At 44.0% G+C, this 17141-nt stretch overlaps 1 protein-coding gene across 5 annotated transcripts in view; it reads left to right on the forward strand.

The window, feature by feature from the left end:
• Positions 1 to 17141, forward strand: part of LOC137425734 (uncharacterized) — a 331211-nt gene that overhangs the window by 83675 nt on the left and 230395 nt on the right. For all 5 annotated transcript variants that reach the window (XM_078775548.1, XM_078775550.1, XM_078775549.1 and 2 more), the window contains 2 exons: positions 12232 to 12326; positions 12908 to 13001. In XM_078775548.1, the coding sequence (XP_078631674.1) occupies positions 12232 to 12326; positions 12908 to 13001 (189 nt within the window). The remainder of the gene's footprint in view (positions 1 to 12231; positions 12327 to 12907; positions 13002 to 17141) is intronic.

The raw sequence follows: 17141 nt of genomic DNA on the forward strand, positions 1-17141 counted from the left end.
ACAAGACGACGGACAGATACCACATTTCCCCACACGAGGTTTTGGACAACTGCTGGGCTCTTGGAAGCTGAAGGCCGCATTGGACTTGACGGTAGAGAATCGAAAGGAGGCCGTCTAATCTGCTCGCCTCACGCTTGTTGTGTTTTCGACGCGCGGAGTTCTACAACGCCATTTTGGACCACTTCCCGCATGAGTGGCTACCCCAGTTTCAACAGCCGCCAAGCTCCTGAAAGTACTCTTTGGGACGCCAAGCTAAGTGCCGGCTGAAGGGGTTTATTTTCATTTTATCTTTCCCTTGACACCACCCCCCCCCCCCCCCCATCCCCCAGAATTTCCATGTTTTAAACGTTTCCCGGTGTATACCCTGGATAAGAATAGGTACACCGTATCCCTGCATGTCGTAAGAGACGACTAAGAGGGTTGGCGTCAGGAAGGGCATCCGGCCATAAAAACATTGCCTCAAAAAGGGAACCATGACAATTACAACTACATATGGGCAGGGTACAGCCCGAAGTGGAGATCGGTTTCTGAGGTTTGGGACATGGAATGTAGGACAATGACAGGGAGATCAGGAGAAGTGGTGGAAGTATTGGTCAGAAGAAGAGTGGACATATGTTGTGTGAAAGAGACGAGATGGAAGGGAAGTGGTGTGAGAATGGTGAAGGGTAGGCAGGGACAGAAATACAAGTTTGTGTGGCAAGGCTGCCCGGAGGGCGTGAATGGTGTTGGTGTCCTGTTTTCTGAGGAGTTTGTAGACAGTGTGGTGAGTGTGACTAGAGTGAGTGATAGGTTGATGATGGTGAAAATGATAATTGGAAAGCTCTTGGTGAACGTCATCTCGGGATATGCTCCGCATGTTGGTCGAAGCGATGAAGAAAAGGACAAGTTCTGGTGTGCGATAGAGAAGCTGATGGAAAACATGAAAGATGAGGAAGTTGTTGTGGTAGGAGGAGACCTAAATGGACATGTGGGAAGGAGTATGGATGGTTTTGACGGAGTTCATGGGGGTTACGGATATGGTGTGAGAAATGGAGAAGGTGAAAGGATTTTGGAGTTTGCTGATGGAGCTGATTTGTTGATTTGTAATACTCAGTTCCAGAAAGAGGATAATAAGCTTGTTACATACACGTCAGGTGGGTCGACGACAACCGTTGACTACCTGATGGTGCGTAGGCGAGATGGGGGCACCTCCGGGACACAAAGGTGATCCCGGGGGAGGAGGCTGTTTCACAGCACCACTTGGTTGTCTGCGACGTAAGGGTGAAAGGTGCGAGGAGAGCTCGGCGGGTGAAGTACCAACCGAGAATGAAGGTGTGGAGGTTGAAAGAGGTGACAGTAAGGGAGGCATTAAAAGAGAGGCTGAGTAGGGTCGAGGATGATGTGGTTGAGCTTGAAAGTGGTTGGATGTCAATGAAAGCTTGTCTGTTGGGAGCCGTTGGTGAGGTATGTGGATGGACAAAAGGACCACCGAGGCACTCGGAAACATGGTGGTGGGATGATGAAGTTGGAAAGAGGATTGACGAGAAGAGGAAGAAGTTCAAGGAGTGGCAGAAGGCGAAGGGTACGGGAGCAGAAACAGCAGAGCATGAAAGTTATAAGGCAGCCAGGAAGGCTGCAAAGAAAGGGGTAGCAAAGGTGCAGGAGGCATGTAGGAAAATGTTCGGAGAACGCTTGGATTCGGAAGAGGGTCAGAAAGCAGTATTCAGGATTGCAAAGCAGATAGCGAAAGAGAGGTGTGATGTGATGGGGGTGAGTTGCTTGAAGGATGAAGTGGGACAAATCGTTGTCGACCCAGATGGAATTAAAGGAAGATGGAAAAGATATATGGAAATGCTGTTGAATACAGAGAATGAATGGGATGGCAACATAGAGAGTAACCCTGTTTTAGGACCGGCAGAGAAGATAACTGAGAAGGAAGTTGAAGAAGCGATAAAAGCAATGAATGGTAGAAAAGCGGGAGGGCCGACGGGAGTTGTGGGAGATATGTTGAAGGCAGCAGGAAGTTGGGGTGTGAAGAGAATGACAGAGATCTGTAATCTGGTGGTGAAAGAAGGCCGCATTCCAGTGGATTGGGAACTGAGTACCCTCATCCCTCTATACAAGGGGAAAGGTGACCCTCTGGAGTGTGGCTCGTACCGAGCGATAAAGTTATTGGAGCATGGAATGAAGGTATTGGAAAGGGTGTTGGAGAGGAGGATAAGGAAGAAAGTGAAGATCGACGAAATGCAGTTTGGATTCATGCCAGGAAGAGGAACGACAGACGCGCTTTTCATTGTGAGGCAGTTGCAGGAGAAGTACATGGAGAAGAGGAAGAAGTTGTTTCTTGGGTTTGTTGATCTGGAGAAAGCATTCGATAGGGTACCACGCAACGTATTGACATGGGCATTGAGGAAGTTAGGAGTGGAGGAATGGTTGATCAGAGTAGTGATGGCAATGTACAAAAGAGCGCGCACAGCTATAAGGACGAAGGACGGGAACAGTGGTGAGTTTGAGGTGAAGGTGGGAGTGCATCAGGGGTCGGTACTAAGTCCACTACTATTTGTAGCTGTGATGGAGGTGCTGGCTCAGAACGTAAAGGAGGGTTTACCGTGGGAGTTGTTGTATGCAGATGATCTGGTGTTGATTGCGGAAAGTATGGATGGACTGAAGGAAAAGATGAACACGTGGAAGGAATATATGGAGACAAAAGGTCTGAAGGTGAATATCGGAAAGACGAAGGTGATGGCAAGTGGTAAAGCATGTGGTGAGGTGGAAAGAACTGGGAAGTGGCCCTGTGCTGTGTGTAGGAAGGGTGTCGGAGTGAACTCCATTCAATGTACAATGTGCGCTGAGTGGGTTCATCAAAAATGTAGTGGTCTGAGAGGGTCATTAACCAGTGTGGCAGCTACATTCAAATGTAAGGTGTGCACAGAGGGAGCTGCAGATGGAGGAAATGTTGAGTTGGATCTTGGAGACGGCGTGAAGCTGGAAGGTGTGAAAACATTTTGCTACCGAGGAGACATGCTGAATGGAGAAGGTGGATCAGACTCGGCAACGGTTGCTCGAGTGAGATGTGCATGGAAGAAGTTTCGGGAACTGGGTGGCGTGCTGATGATGAGGGGAGTGTCGTTGAAGCTGAAGGGAAAGGTGTATGCTGCATGTGTGAGAAGTGTTATGATTTATGGGAGCGGGACATGGGTAATGAACGTAGAGCAGCAACGAAGGTTGGAAAGGGTGGAAATGCGAATGGTTCGGTGGATGTGTGGAGTATCGTTGAGAGAGAGGAAGACAAATGATGAATTGCGAAAGATGATGGGAATAGAGCCTGTGATTGATGCTGTGAAGAGGAACAGGTTGAGATGGTTTGGTCATGTGTTGAGAAAGGATGAAAGTAACTGGTTGAGAAGAGTGATGGAAATGAATGTAGAAGGAAGCAGAGGACGGGGAAGACCGAAAAAGACTTGGCTAAAGATGGTGGAAGAAGAAATGCGGGCAAGGGGGTTAACAAGGAGAGATGCAGAAAATAGGGCAAAATGGAGAAGATTGTCATGGGGACCGCAAGGCTAACCCCCGCTCTAGCAGGGAAAATGGCCTTTAAAATGCATGTTGTTAAAATGCATGTTGTAGAAAGAATGCCACGAGTGTGTTCGGCGGTTACATCTGCAAAAGGTGGCTACTTTGCCGAGTCAAAAATTTAAATTAAATTTTGTTAAACAAAATAATTCTATGATTTCTTTTTATCTCCAATTGTTTATTTGTTCTATGCTTAATTTCAGAGTACATTGAGACATTAAACTGCGTAAATTTCAATAATAACCGGAAAAATTGAGGCGTTCCAAAACTTATGACCGGTAGTGTATGTACGATGACTGTAATTTATTTTTGGAAATTGAGCTTTTCTCCCAATCGTGACTTTTTTTTTTGTTGTTGGAGAACTTTGAAGCGGGTTTGATATTTTGGAAAATATCCTTAGACCTCAAATGTTGTTGTCTGAAGCCACCCGCCACAAAGCCTGTCCTTCCTCTTGGCTGGTTGTTGTCCAGTGGTGAGCTGAAAGTGAGCAGCCAGGGCAGGAAGCAGACTGACTCTGTGCCTTTGGGTTATCCTGTGCCAAAAACCCTGTGCACATTTGATGCAGAAATGATTGAATTTCCTCATTTGTATAATCATAGAAGCCATTTGCTGTATCTAGTTACTTGTTCAGGCATTTCATAATGTAGGGGTGACCATTGGGTTATATTTTTGGCAGTGAGAATTTCTGTAAGTCTTCTGGGTTCTTAGCTTAAGTGGCAACTGGACTGCTGCCAACTCGTGCATATTTTTGGTGAGGTCGTTTTTCTCTCTCAAGGTTTTTCTTTGTGCTGTTTGCGGTAGAGGCTCAAACAAGCATGACTATTGGAAATTGTTTGTGCTGGCCAAGGAGGGATGGGTTAATCCCCAAACCTTAATGATTGTAATGGCAAACAAACAAATCCACAAGCAGACACTTCTTGAATCATATATACACAAGACTGCTCATTGCAGCGTTGATTGCAAAAATATTTTAAAGATTTTATGTGGGAAAACATTATCTCAACCAAAAAATTCGAAGTACTTCTCTTGTATGCAGCATTTTTGGTGTTGTTGAGTGAATCTGCTGCTGCTGCGAACCAAATATTTTGAGGATGGTAAATGTGGGAAGTGACAACATGTAGTCTGTGATGTGTGAAAACTGGATCACACAGGTACACTCCAACTCTTTGCAAAGGTTGATCTTTTGCCTTGTTTATTTATCGTCATGCCAAATGATAGCCAAACAAATGGGAAGGACTCGCCAGTGGGCTGAATTGCAATGCCGGAAATTAGCACTGTTTCGAGTGATTCTGTAATCGTTGCATGCAGTAGTCGTTTGTTGATGACGAACGACCCTTATGTATCTAAACATTATTCAGCTTGACAACTTTGGTTAAAACCGAAATTACGTACAAGACTGCTGCCTCGATCGCTCCCAAAAATAAAAATAACCCCGCTTGCGTACATGAAGCAAAAACATGCCTTCTCCATGTGCATTGTGCATATATAATACATCGTGGTTATATAGCTCAGGTGATTCAAATTGTGAATACTAGCAACGGTACCCACCCTATGGGTGTGGCTTCAATTGGGAGGCCCAAATGAAAAGGCAAAATATCATAAATTGAAGGGTTTTAAAAATATTTTAAACGATTTATGGAAACCTTCCTTAAATAATATCACACGCAAATCATCAAAATCTCAACAGTATTTGTAGAATTTCAATAAAAGCTACATCACTGTTCATATCGGTAAATATTATTCCATCGTGTTTGGAAAAACTGGAAAATTGGAAAAATTGGAATAATTGGGAAATTGGGGGGAAACAATGGAAAAACAATATAGCCTATTTTACTCCAGGGGGTCCCAAGATTACCTACCCAAAATTTTGTTGCGATCGGTTCAGCCGTTTTTGCGGTACCTGGGAACAGAACAGACGGACAAACATTTGGTGAATTATAGTAAGATGACACTTCCGAAGACGTATTAGGATTACCAGAAAACCAACATGGTATTGTTGTTCTCCTCCTCTTCTCTTTATAAGGAATGAGGTTAGATGGTACCAAGCTTCTTCCCTGCATTGACCACGATACTCCTCCACTTTCCTCTGTCCTCAGCCAACTCTCTCCACCCTCCAACCTCCCCCACCTTAATGATATCTCTCTTCACACAATCCTTTCATCTCAACTGCGATCTACCTCTTTTCCTCCTACCTTGTGCCCTCAACCTATCTGCTCTCTTTGCCATTCTCTCTTCCCCCCATCCGCACCAAATATCCAGCACATCTCAACCGACATTTCACCAATCTCCTGGTCAAGCTCATCTCCACACCATTCTCCTCCCTCAGTTCATCCATTCTCCTTCTATCCACCCTCTTCACCCCAACAATCCTCCTCATGCAGTTGTTCAGTTGTTCGCGCAAACCTGCAGCCTCTGTTGTTGTCTCTCTGTCAGTGCCACCTTCTACAGACTGTAAAGGTAGGCCGGTGTTACACAAGACATCAGAACCTTTCCTTTAAATCTTATTTACATCTTTCTCTCTGCCATTACACCGTCCACCTTCCTCCACGCATTTGCTCCCACCTGTATATCCAGCCTCCTCCACCACAACAGCCAGATCATCCGCATACAATATCCTCCCCAGGATAAATTTAATGTTCATATTCGTGCTTACGAGCTCCATCGCCATGATAAGCAGGAGTGAGCTGAGATCGCTTCCCTGCCTCGAACTGATGTTCACATTGAACTCCTTCGATATCCCAGGACCAACCAAAACTCTTCCCTTCGTTCCTTCGTACAACCCTTCCACCAACCTAACTTCTGCTTCCAGCTCTTCTATTTATCTTGGTGTCGCCATCACCATCTCTCTCGGGATGTATGATATGGTGGACGTATGATATTCTTCCTGACAACAATTGTGGGTTAAGTTAAGCCAGCATGCCTGCCAATGGGTTTTAATGTTTCTAATGCATGCAGCATCATTACGTTTGTACCTGCGACATGTTGCAGGCCTACAAGAGCTTTGCATTGCTGCTGCTGCTGTTGTTGCGGTTCTTGTTGTGGGTTGATTTTGGAAATGTTCACCCATTGGTCAGAAAGCTGCCAGACCACACCCACATCTGTCGTTTAATTCCACCCACCATAGGACTGACACGAAATTATATGGCCGCCATCTTGTTTCCTGGTGGGCCTAACAAAGTAGGACAGTGTATAAACAGCAGAGACCTATGTCTCTGCTGTTTATACATTGTCCTGCTTTGTTGCATCAGATTTCCATTGGCTTTGTTTGGGTCGAGTGTTTAAATTATTATAAGGTTTAATCAAGCCCGTACACGCTTCCCTAAAAAATATTAGCATTACGTAATTTTTGAACGTAGCCATATGCACGTTAAATGCGCTTTTCCCAATCTGCCTATTACCGGATTTTAAAAGCCAATTCAGTCCTGCTTAATGGTAAAGTACCATACCTCGAATGACCACGTCGTACAGGTTTTTATGGCCAAAAGGTTTATTACCACAGAGCGGGAGGCTGGAAACTTGGTAACTGAATGCACCTCTGACATTTTTGAGGCCTGAACCTATATCTACTGCAATCTATATACCCCACAGAGGATAATAGCATAACCCTTCCGGCCCTCCTGTTTGGAGTGGGTGCACTCGTTGCCTGAAACCAGACCCAGTTGTCAGTGAGATTTGTAATTGATATTGAACCAGACCATGAAGACCCTTGGAGATGAATTGTAAATACCTTCAACAGAAAGGATGCGGAAGTTGAGTGGACAGATGAGGCAAAAAATATATATTGTGTCGCAGGTTGTGACCACAGTGCGGTCATTGTTAATATACAAGATACTGTACGGTACAGGGTGTATGATAAGTCGATATCCAATTTAAAATTGTTGTAGTAGCTTTATTTATGAACCAATTTCAATGAAGCAAAATGTAAATGATGGTCTCCAATGGGATTTTAGGATGAACTGGTTCAAAAAACCTTGTTGAACTGGAGAGGAGAATCACCAATGTTCTCACTGACGTTCCTCAAAACATGGTGCGATCAGCAGTAGCGAATGTGTGCCAGTCCTATTAAGGAAATCTATTGATAGTGCTGGAGGCATACGAGGAGGTTTAAGGAATTGTGCATAAAACCTCACTGGATACTTTCATTTACAGTTTGTTTCATTAAAATCGGTGATTGAAAATTGGGTATTGACTTATCATACACGCTGTAGTACAATTACAGATGTATCCGTCCTTCCCTCTGATGTTGCCATCTTTCATCACAATGCAATGGTGCAACTCAAACTCCTGTAAAAGCGGGGCTGCTGTCGGCCATGTCGAGCGGATTGAGTGGGACGGCCTTTTGAATTTCACCATTGCATTGTGATGAAAGATGGCAACATCAGGGGGAAGGACGGGATGCAGGGAGATTTTCATCGTAAGAAATTATAGAAAAATGAGGAACCACATTTGCAAAATTGGTTTATAATTGTCAACCAATTGCATTAATGGCGTTTAACTTTTGCATGTTTGGAGTTGAATCTAGACTAAGGAAAAGCCATATTAATTCCATTGTGTGAGAAGTGCTGACATTTTAAATGACTGAAGGCAAGTTTGATTTTACTTATCATTATTATTAGGGTACCCCTCCCTTTCAGGCAATGATACCCGGTTGTTTTTGTTCAGATTATTCTTATTATTCTTCCTCCATGGTTTTGTGGGTCTATTCCCTTTAAAATTCATTTTCTCTGCAAACGTTGGTCCTAATGACACTAAATTTTCACCATAGGAGCGGCTCTACCTGCAGAATTTTTAATGCTAATTATTATGTCATAGGTCATGACCTGGTGTTGGTGTTGGCTCAGCGGTTAGGGTGCTGCCTTGGGATCCTAGTATCCTGGGTTCGAATCCCGGAAGATCGCTGAATTAATGCCAGGGGGGTTGACTCAGCCTGTCATCCTTCCGAGGTCGGCAAATTGAGTACCAGCTTGCTGGGATGAATGATCCTGGTGTGTACCCCGATTTAGAATAGGTACACTGTATCCCTGCGCATCGTAAGAGCGTGACCAAGGGTTGGCGTCAGGAAGGGCATCCGGCCATTAAAACATTGCCTCAAACAGGGAACCATGATTGTCATGGGGCCCCGCAAGGCTAACCACCGCTCTAGCGGGGAAAAATGGCCTTAAAACGATCCTTCATTATTCATTCATATTTAAAGCCCAACAATTAATTCAGTTTTATAAAGCGGACGTCATGTGTCATGCGTGTCCGATGAAAGTGGGGTTGTATCAAAGCTGGTCGTCGTGTGGTACACGGTCATCATTGTCAGCAGTTGTAAAGTGGCAGTTCGAATTATTATTATTATTATTATTACTAGGGCATTGCCCGTACGTGGGTGCCCGTTCCTTGCCAATGCCCGTACTATATATATATCTAAAATTATATCCCCCCCCCCCTCTATTTACATGAAATGGTTTGGTCCAAAGCGAACGGCTTGCGAGTACGGTGACAATCCCCCCCCTCTATTTACATGAAATGGTTTGGTCCAAAGCGAACGGCTTGCGAGTACGGTGACAATCCCCCCCCCTCTATTTACATGCAATGGTTTGGTCCAAAGCGAACGGCTTGCGAGTCCGGTGACAATCCCCCCCCTCTATTTACATGCAATGGTTTGGTCCAAAGCGAACGGCTTGCGAGTCCGGTGACAATCCCCCCCCTCTATTTACATGCAATGGTTTGGTCCAAAGCGAACGGCTTGCGGAGTTTGGTAAAGAAATCGCCATAGCGCGGTAACTACTCCTCCGATTAATATGAAACCTTGAAAAGGCACGTAATGGCGCACACGCTCGCTCTGACATCGGCCACGCCTACGCAACAAAGCGTTCTGTGATTGGCTGCCGGAAGTGAAGTCGTCACTGTCCGGAAGTTCGCAAATCGCAGTTACGATGAATCGTTTTAATTTAATCGCAGTTTGAATTCGTTTTAAAACATAGTTTAACGGCAACATAGTTTTCCAACGTGAAATAAATGAATACGCTGTCAAATGTGCCGTCCGAGGCAGAGTCTGATCGCCACGTTTGGCACACGTGATAGCTCGCTGCTCTCTGATTGGTTGAAGCGTTTTTTGGACATAGCTCGGTAAGTACTTGTCCGATTAATTTAAAACCTTGAAAAGGCACATCCTCGGGTCCCCAGCAATATACCTGGCAAGTTTCAAGTATATCGGACCCGTGGTTGTCGAGAAACAGCGGTCACAGACACACAGACACACAGACACACAGACACACAGACACACAGACACACAGAGATTGCTGGAATTATAGATAGATAATTGTTATTATTATTATTAGGTTTACTCTCCATGAAATGGAGAGTAACCTATTATTATTCCCAAAGTTTTTCTTTTTCTTATTATTATTATTATTATTCTTCCACCCTATTTTGCACCTCCGAAAACTTTAAAATTAAGTTTCTCAGCAACCGCTGGCCGGATTGACAGGAAATTTTCATCAAATGATCAGCTAGGCTCGTATAATTTTTTAATGCGAATTATGACGTCATAGGTCACGTGGTATGGGCACCATCTTGTAAAACACCTTCAACTTTGCCCCTCTATATCTCCGAAACGGCTCAATGGAAAAATTTGAGTAATGGCTCATTCTAAAGAACTCTGCAATGAGACCAAAAAACATGTTTATTGAGTATATAAAAAATGCTAACGTTAAGAGATTAGAATTCGTCAAACACATATTTGCTCCCATGAAAGTGATATTTTTTTCCCTGATCCTTAGTTCAGTTTTTCGAAGTCATACTTCACATGGTACGGCCGCCATATTGTTTTTCGTGAAAAACACGAAAACCTATTTTTCTCTGCAACGACTGAACGGTTCGAGGCCAGACTTTGCAGGCACAATCGCATACCCATGACGAACAAAAATGTCAGCGAGCATGACGTCATGCGTTGCATGGTTTCAGAGTTATGACGTTTTTAAGCATAAACTTTTAAAACCAAGCTCCTCCCTCATTTTTGATCCAATCGAGGGGAAACTTCACAGGTATGTTCAGCATATCAGTCTGCTATGATATCCTTTTGGAATTTGCGATAGGTCACGTGGTTTGGCAGATATCGTTAATTAAACGCAAATATTAAAAACAATTATATCTCTTGAACCGCTTCATTGATCGACGTGAAACTTCATACTCTAGTAGAAGTCATGAAGTGTAACAAGTGTGCAAAATTTCAAGATGATTGGATGTACGGTCTGGAAGCTAGAAGTTGTTATTGCGTGAATAAGAAGAGCCTTCGAGTGTGGGCATTTAATTATTTATCACATGCACAGACATGCAGGCATCGTTTGACACGATCTCACGGGGTAATTTGAACCTCAAATAAAATTCTAATTCCAGATTTGTCAATGGCTGAGGGATATTAACAAACGAATAAACAGATTTGGCTAAATTCCGAGTTTTTTTTTTTTTAAAGATCCCATATTCACAGAGTTCTGAGAGGCTGAAGAAGAAGACACCTCGCATGGGCTTCTCAGACCAAATAAATAATTATGGCTCTGAGATTTTCAGGTTTATTTTCTTTTAAAAATCGCTTTATCTGCAGTCATTGCACGGATTGACATGAGAAAGAGAGAGAGAGAGATAGGAGAGGAGACGAGACTCTCACTCTTTGTGTGTCTGTGTATGTGTTGCTCTGTGTGCTTGTTTGTGTGTGTGTGTCTGTGTGTGCATGTGGGTGGGTGTGTGTGTGCATGTGGGTGTGTGTGTGTATGTGGGTGGGTGTGTGTGCATGTGTGTGTATGTGGGTGGGTGTGTGTGCATGTGTGTGTGTGTGTGTGTGTGTGTGTGTGTGTGTACGTCTGTGTGTGCATGTGTGTCTGTGCGTGTGTTGTTCTGTGTGCTTGTTTGTGTGTGTGTGTGTGTGTGTGTGTGTCTGTGTGTGCGTGTGTGTGTGTGTGTGTGTGTGCATGTGGTTGTCTGTCTGTGTGTATGTGGGTGTGTGTGTGTGTGCGCGCACGTGCGCGGGGGGGGGGGGGGGGGGATTGGGGTGTGCATGTGTGGGGATGTGGCCGTGTGTGGGGATGTGGCCGTGTGTGGGGATGTGGCCGTGTGTGGGGATGTGGCCGTGTGTGGGGGTGTGGCCGTGTGTGGGGCTGTGGTGGTGTGGCCGTGTGTGGGGCTGTGGTGGTGTGTGTGTGGTGGGATGTGTTTGTGTGTGTGTGGGGGGGGGGGGGGAGGGGTGGAGGTGTGTGTGTGTGTGTGTGGATGTTGGTGGGGGGGCGGGTGTGTGGATATATGTGGGTGTGTGGGGGGCGGGGGGGTTGTATATGGGGATGTTTGTGTGTGGGAATGTGTGTTTGTGTGTGTGGATGGGGATGTGTGGGTGTGTTTGTTTGTGTGGATGGGGATGTGTGGGTGGGTATGTGTATATCGGGGTTGTATCAAAGCATGTCCAATGAAAATGGGCTTGTATGAAAGCGGGAAGGCGGAATAAACCGGTCATCACTGCCAACAGTTTTAATGTGGCAGTTCTAGTTGTTATTATTATTATCATTATGATTATTAATATTATTATTACATTTCATGGATGTGGCCGTGTGTGGGGCCACATCCATTCTTCTTATTTTTGTTTAACTGCCAGATCAATGTGTTGTGCCAGTTGCTCACAATTGTATGGCTGTCCTTCCTTTACAGTGCGCCCTTCGCAGCAAGCTGATGATGGCTGGAACGTCGTGCCCATCAGCAAAGGGAGCCGTCCCATTGATCCATCAAAACTCCCAAAGCTGAAGGTGAGGTGACTTTCATAACTGGAGATTGTTCCAGCAGTTGGCAACCCATTTATACCCCTTCATTTTGTAAATGTGGTCTTTCATTACCTGTGTAGTTAAGAGCTACAAAGTTGCAACAGATGTTTGCTTCAAATCAGAAATTCTTGCTATTACATGTGAATTGAAGAATAAATGCATGATATGCCAAACATGCTTCAAACAAACTTCATGAACTCATAAATGATTTTGACAATGCTTTAGTGTCACAGGAAGTTTTTTTTTCTTTTTCGTGTGTCACTATTTTGATAATGAATCAATTGTCCTCGTTGGTTATATGCAAGAATATCCATAATGTGAGTTGAAAGTGTTTTTTTTATTTTTTACTTTCGCATCCTCCAACCCTGTCAAGTGAAATTATATAATGTGGGCTTCACCAAACCATTTGGACCCTCAAGTCAGGGCTTTTTTTGTTGTTTAAAAGAAATTCTTATCAGCTAGTTTATTTGACTGATGGTATTAGGTCCATCTACTTTTTAATGTGGAAAACACCTTTGATTGTTCCTATCATCTCCCCATATTTTCCCACCGTTCTTTGCACCCAGCCTACAGTAGACAGTATTCAACTGGGGCCTGGTGGTCGTATTGGCAATTGGGGGCGAGGAAGCAGTGGAGGCTCGGGCACAAAGCCTGAATCAGGTACCAGTAGCTTGTCTTAATATGACCGAGTTTGTCTTGTAGCAAATTCACGCCTAGCCATCGTGGTATTTGCATTTTCTCTCCAAATTATGTTGGAGCCCTGAAAATTGTAACCAACGAACGAGTTCTCCTGCTTGACCAAGTACAGTATTGTACTCGATGGCACGTCGTGTGATAGTGATATTTCTTTTTCATGGACATGATGGAGTCATTTTCTGTCACTGTCAGGCTAAATACGAGTTAAATCTCCGATCATTGTTTCCACATGCCTGTCTTTCTGATACGTCCTCAATCTCATCAGTTTGCTGTGTCTGCGCGTGCCGTCTTTTCGCAAATGTGCCGGTCACACAAGAGCTTACGCAAAATATATTTGGTGATCGTAGCTTCTTTTATAGCCTTAGAATGTCATCTGCCTCGAGCATTCCGCAATTGTGATGGAGATTAATAGCTCGGTAATTTTTTTCTCCGATGTCCGAGCTATATCTTGGAGCCGGCAGCGACTTTCAGAATTAAATTTTGCTTCACTAATGGGAATATATATTATGCAGGTTGACATTTTTTGACCTTGATCTATTTTTAATGTCATGACCTAATTGTAGACAATTAACATTTTCACCACCTCTCAACTAAGGTTTGTCCGATCGGAACGAAATTGCTCTCTCTCTCTCTCTGTGGATAACCTAAAGCAAGGCGCATTTATGCTACATTTACATCATGCCCCTCTAGGTTAAAGGTCAAGGTCATATGGCCATCATTGCATTGCGGGCACCATGGGAGGCTTACCCATGGCAATCGTTTTGTGATCTCAGATACAGTCACGTGAAAAAGTAAGTACACCCCATGTAAAGTTTTGACTTTTTCAACATATTTCAACATACAGCTACTTGATCTTCATTTCAACAATATTGACAGATAAAGGTGATATAATATAACAAATATGATGAAACATTTACATTTTGTAGTCCCTGGTGTTGGGCTAGCGGCTCGGGTGCCGGCTTAGGATCCTCGGATCCTGGGTTCGAATCTCGGTCGATCGCTGAATTAACGCCAGGGGGGTTGACTCAGCCTGTCATCCTTCCGAGGTCGGCTAATTGAGTACCAGTTCACTGGTAATTCCCTGTTTGTCGTTAAAGGCGGCAAAAAGGGTTGGCGTCAGGAAGGGCATCCGGCCGTAAAACATTGCTTCAAAAAGGGGACCGAAAAACAACAACAACCACGGTCCCCGAAAAAGGCCAACCCCCGCTTGCGGGGAAAAATGGCCTCTAAAGGTGGTTTTTTTATTTACATTTTGTAGTCCATTGTATAATTTAAATAAACATAAATGCAAATTTCGCATGTGGAACAAGTAAGTACACCCTTTAGTCTAGTAGGAAGACTAGGTCCCCCTGCACCCCCCGGAGATATACTTCTAATCAGTGTTTCTAGATTGGAAAAAATGTGTAGAAAATGACTAGCTATGGCCCCAAGCTGAAAAAATGTCCCACATACCATTTTTATGCAAATTACTGCTGCCATTATCAAAAAAACGATTTTTGACATATCTCAGCCAATATTGCAGATAATTGAAAAATGAAGGTGTCTAGACCCATGTTTTGAAGGGCATAGATCATGATAGAACTATTCATAACATGATTACATGTGTCTATGGTATACTAGTATGCATATTAATGCTGTAATTACAAAATAATCAGTTTTACAAATGATAAGGATACGTTAATACTGCAGATAACTTAACATGGTACATAAGGGGTCTAAACCCAGGTATTTTCAAGGTTAAATGTCAACAAGATGCTCCTGAGTCTTGCATAGGGGCGGGACATTGGCAGTAACATTGGTACCACTCAACTTTTCTTCCCACCATTGACTTTGTATTGCGAGAGATTTTCACTTGCTTATTTAAAGGTTTCTCACCCAGCCCACGTAAAATCTACCAACTCCTGCTGTTAACTCCCAAACATATTTTTTTATGTTATCCAATCACAGTGCAGAAATGACAGACTAGAGATCCAAATTAGTGCTGCTATAGCTGCCATTTTACATTTCCATCCATGTAACATGCGCGCTCGCGCGCTCGTATCAATTGGTAATGTCGCGCGCTCGTATCAATTGGTAACGTTGATGTTATTGAATACCTCAGTTGAAAGTTCAGTCTTCCATTCCATCTGTGTGTTGTTCTTGGTATTCATCCTCCAATCTAGCCAGGTAAGATGCTAACTATAATGTTACTCACACTCTTGACTTCAGTTTCTGCATGAAATCATAAACAGGCAGAATAACAGCTGAGCCAGCTAGCACCATGTTAGCTAACGTTAAAGCTAGCCTCATCTATGTACAGTATGTTCCTAATGTCGGTGTAACTTAAACTTTTGTTAATGCCAAACATGAGACATATCTGTTGACTTCTGTATATGAATTGAACCAGAAAGAGGCACGACAGCTGAGCTAGCTACAGTAACTTAGCACAATGTTTCATTGGCCTAGATAGCTAACGTTAGTGTGGAAGAATTTAGATGTTTTAGCTATTAGCACTTTTGATGCCACTAAACATGGTTTAGTCAGCTAAAAAGTACCCTAGTGTAGAACATGACTCAGAACCTCTGTTACCTCACTGAAAACTCAGAGCCTCCTTTCACAGGCACTTTTAACATCATTCGTGATTTCTTATTTGTCATTTAACAGTGATGGTAGACATCGACAGCAAGCATGCCCAAAAGAAAACGGAGTGTAGAACCTGCAGCCCAAAGCTCTCCTCCTACATGCATCCTTCATGTACCATCCATGTCTGATCATGGGGATTTCACGCCCCTCCGTAAAATTAAAGGATCTGCTTCAGAAAAACTGCAACTGCTTCAAAAGATCCGGGATAGACGTCTCAACCAACCGCATGACTCCCCATGTCGTATGCAATCAGTATGTGATCAGATCCCGGCAACTCTTCCTGATGACCTAGAAAGAGTAGGATATCACAGCAAGTGTTATAAGCACTTTGTCCGCCACTTTCATCGTCTGGGAGATGATACAGAACCAGGGCCATCAACCTCATCATGGCATCACTCTCCTCGTAAACCAGGAGGTTCTGCTGAACCCATCTTCCCGCCAGAGTGTATATTTTGTGAGAAAGTTGAGACCAAAGATGCTCATCGCAATACTGAGAGGCCTACAACCTTCCCATCCTTTAAAAACAAAGAAAATGCATGGGAGCAAATCGAAACACGGGCTGAGAAAATGGGTCTCTATCGACTCCATCGAAAGGTGAAAAACAAAGACCTCTTTGCATGTGAGGCCAAACACCATCCGTCATGTTTTAAAGCTTTCCGCACAGCATTCTACAACTATGAGCGTGCGATTCACAGAGCCGAAGCACCAAAGGAGCAGGCTTGCATGTCAGCCGCCCATGAAAAGGCATTCAACTCAGTACTGGAACACATTCAAACCCAGGTCATCCAGCAGAATAAAGTTCTACAGCTTTCTTCCTTGCGCTTGCTCTATGTCGAGGAACTGAAACTGAATGGATATGAGAACTCAAATTATCGGTCAGAGAAACTACTGAAACGCCTACAGAATGACCCAATCAAGGAGCATATCCACTTCACGAAGGTTGATCATGACAAATGTGATGTCATTTCTTTCTGGCTTGTGCACAGCTCAAACATAACAGTTTCCAATGCTCTCGCACGAGCATTCACACTCGGAAGCACAAACAAGAACCAAAATGTTGCCCTCCAACTTCGCCAGGGTATTCTACAGGCTTTCAGAGAGTGTAAAGACCAACCATGGCCACCAACAGCTGAAGACATGGAGCTCAATCCTGAAGACATCCTACCTCCAGACCTTGTCCGCTTTCTCAGCGTGCTAATGACTGGCAAGGAGGGCATCGAGACAGAAAAGGTGAAGCGTCTGGTCTTCTCCATTGGACAAGATCTGTGCCGTGCAGTGTCAGATGGAAAATGGAAGTTACCAAAGCACATTCTCCTCTGTGTGACTGTAAGGCACCTGTTCCGATCCCCACGATCTACAGCAACCAGGAAGAGACTGATACCAGGGTGGTTCTGTACCTCCATCATGCTGCTACCATCGGATACAAGAACGCTGTAGTCAGAACACCGGACACAGACATCCTCCTGATCCTGCTCCACCATG

This window comes from Myxine glutinosa, chromosome 4, assembly GCF_964187855.1.
Source record: "Myxine glutinosa chromosome 4, kmMyxGlut1.1, whole genome shotgun sequence".
Classification (NCBI taxonomy): Eukaryota; Metazoa; Chordata; class Myxini; order Myxiniformes; family Myxinidae; genus Myxine; species Myxine glutinosa.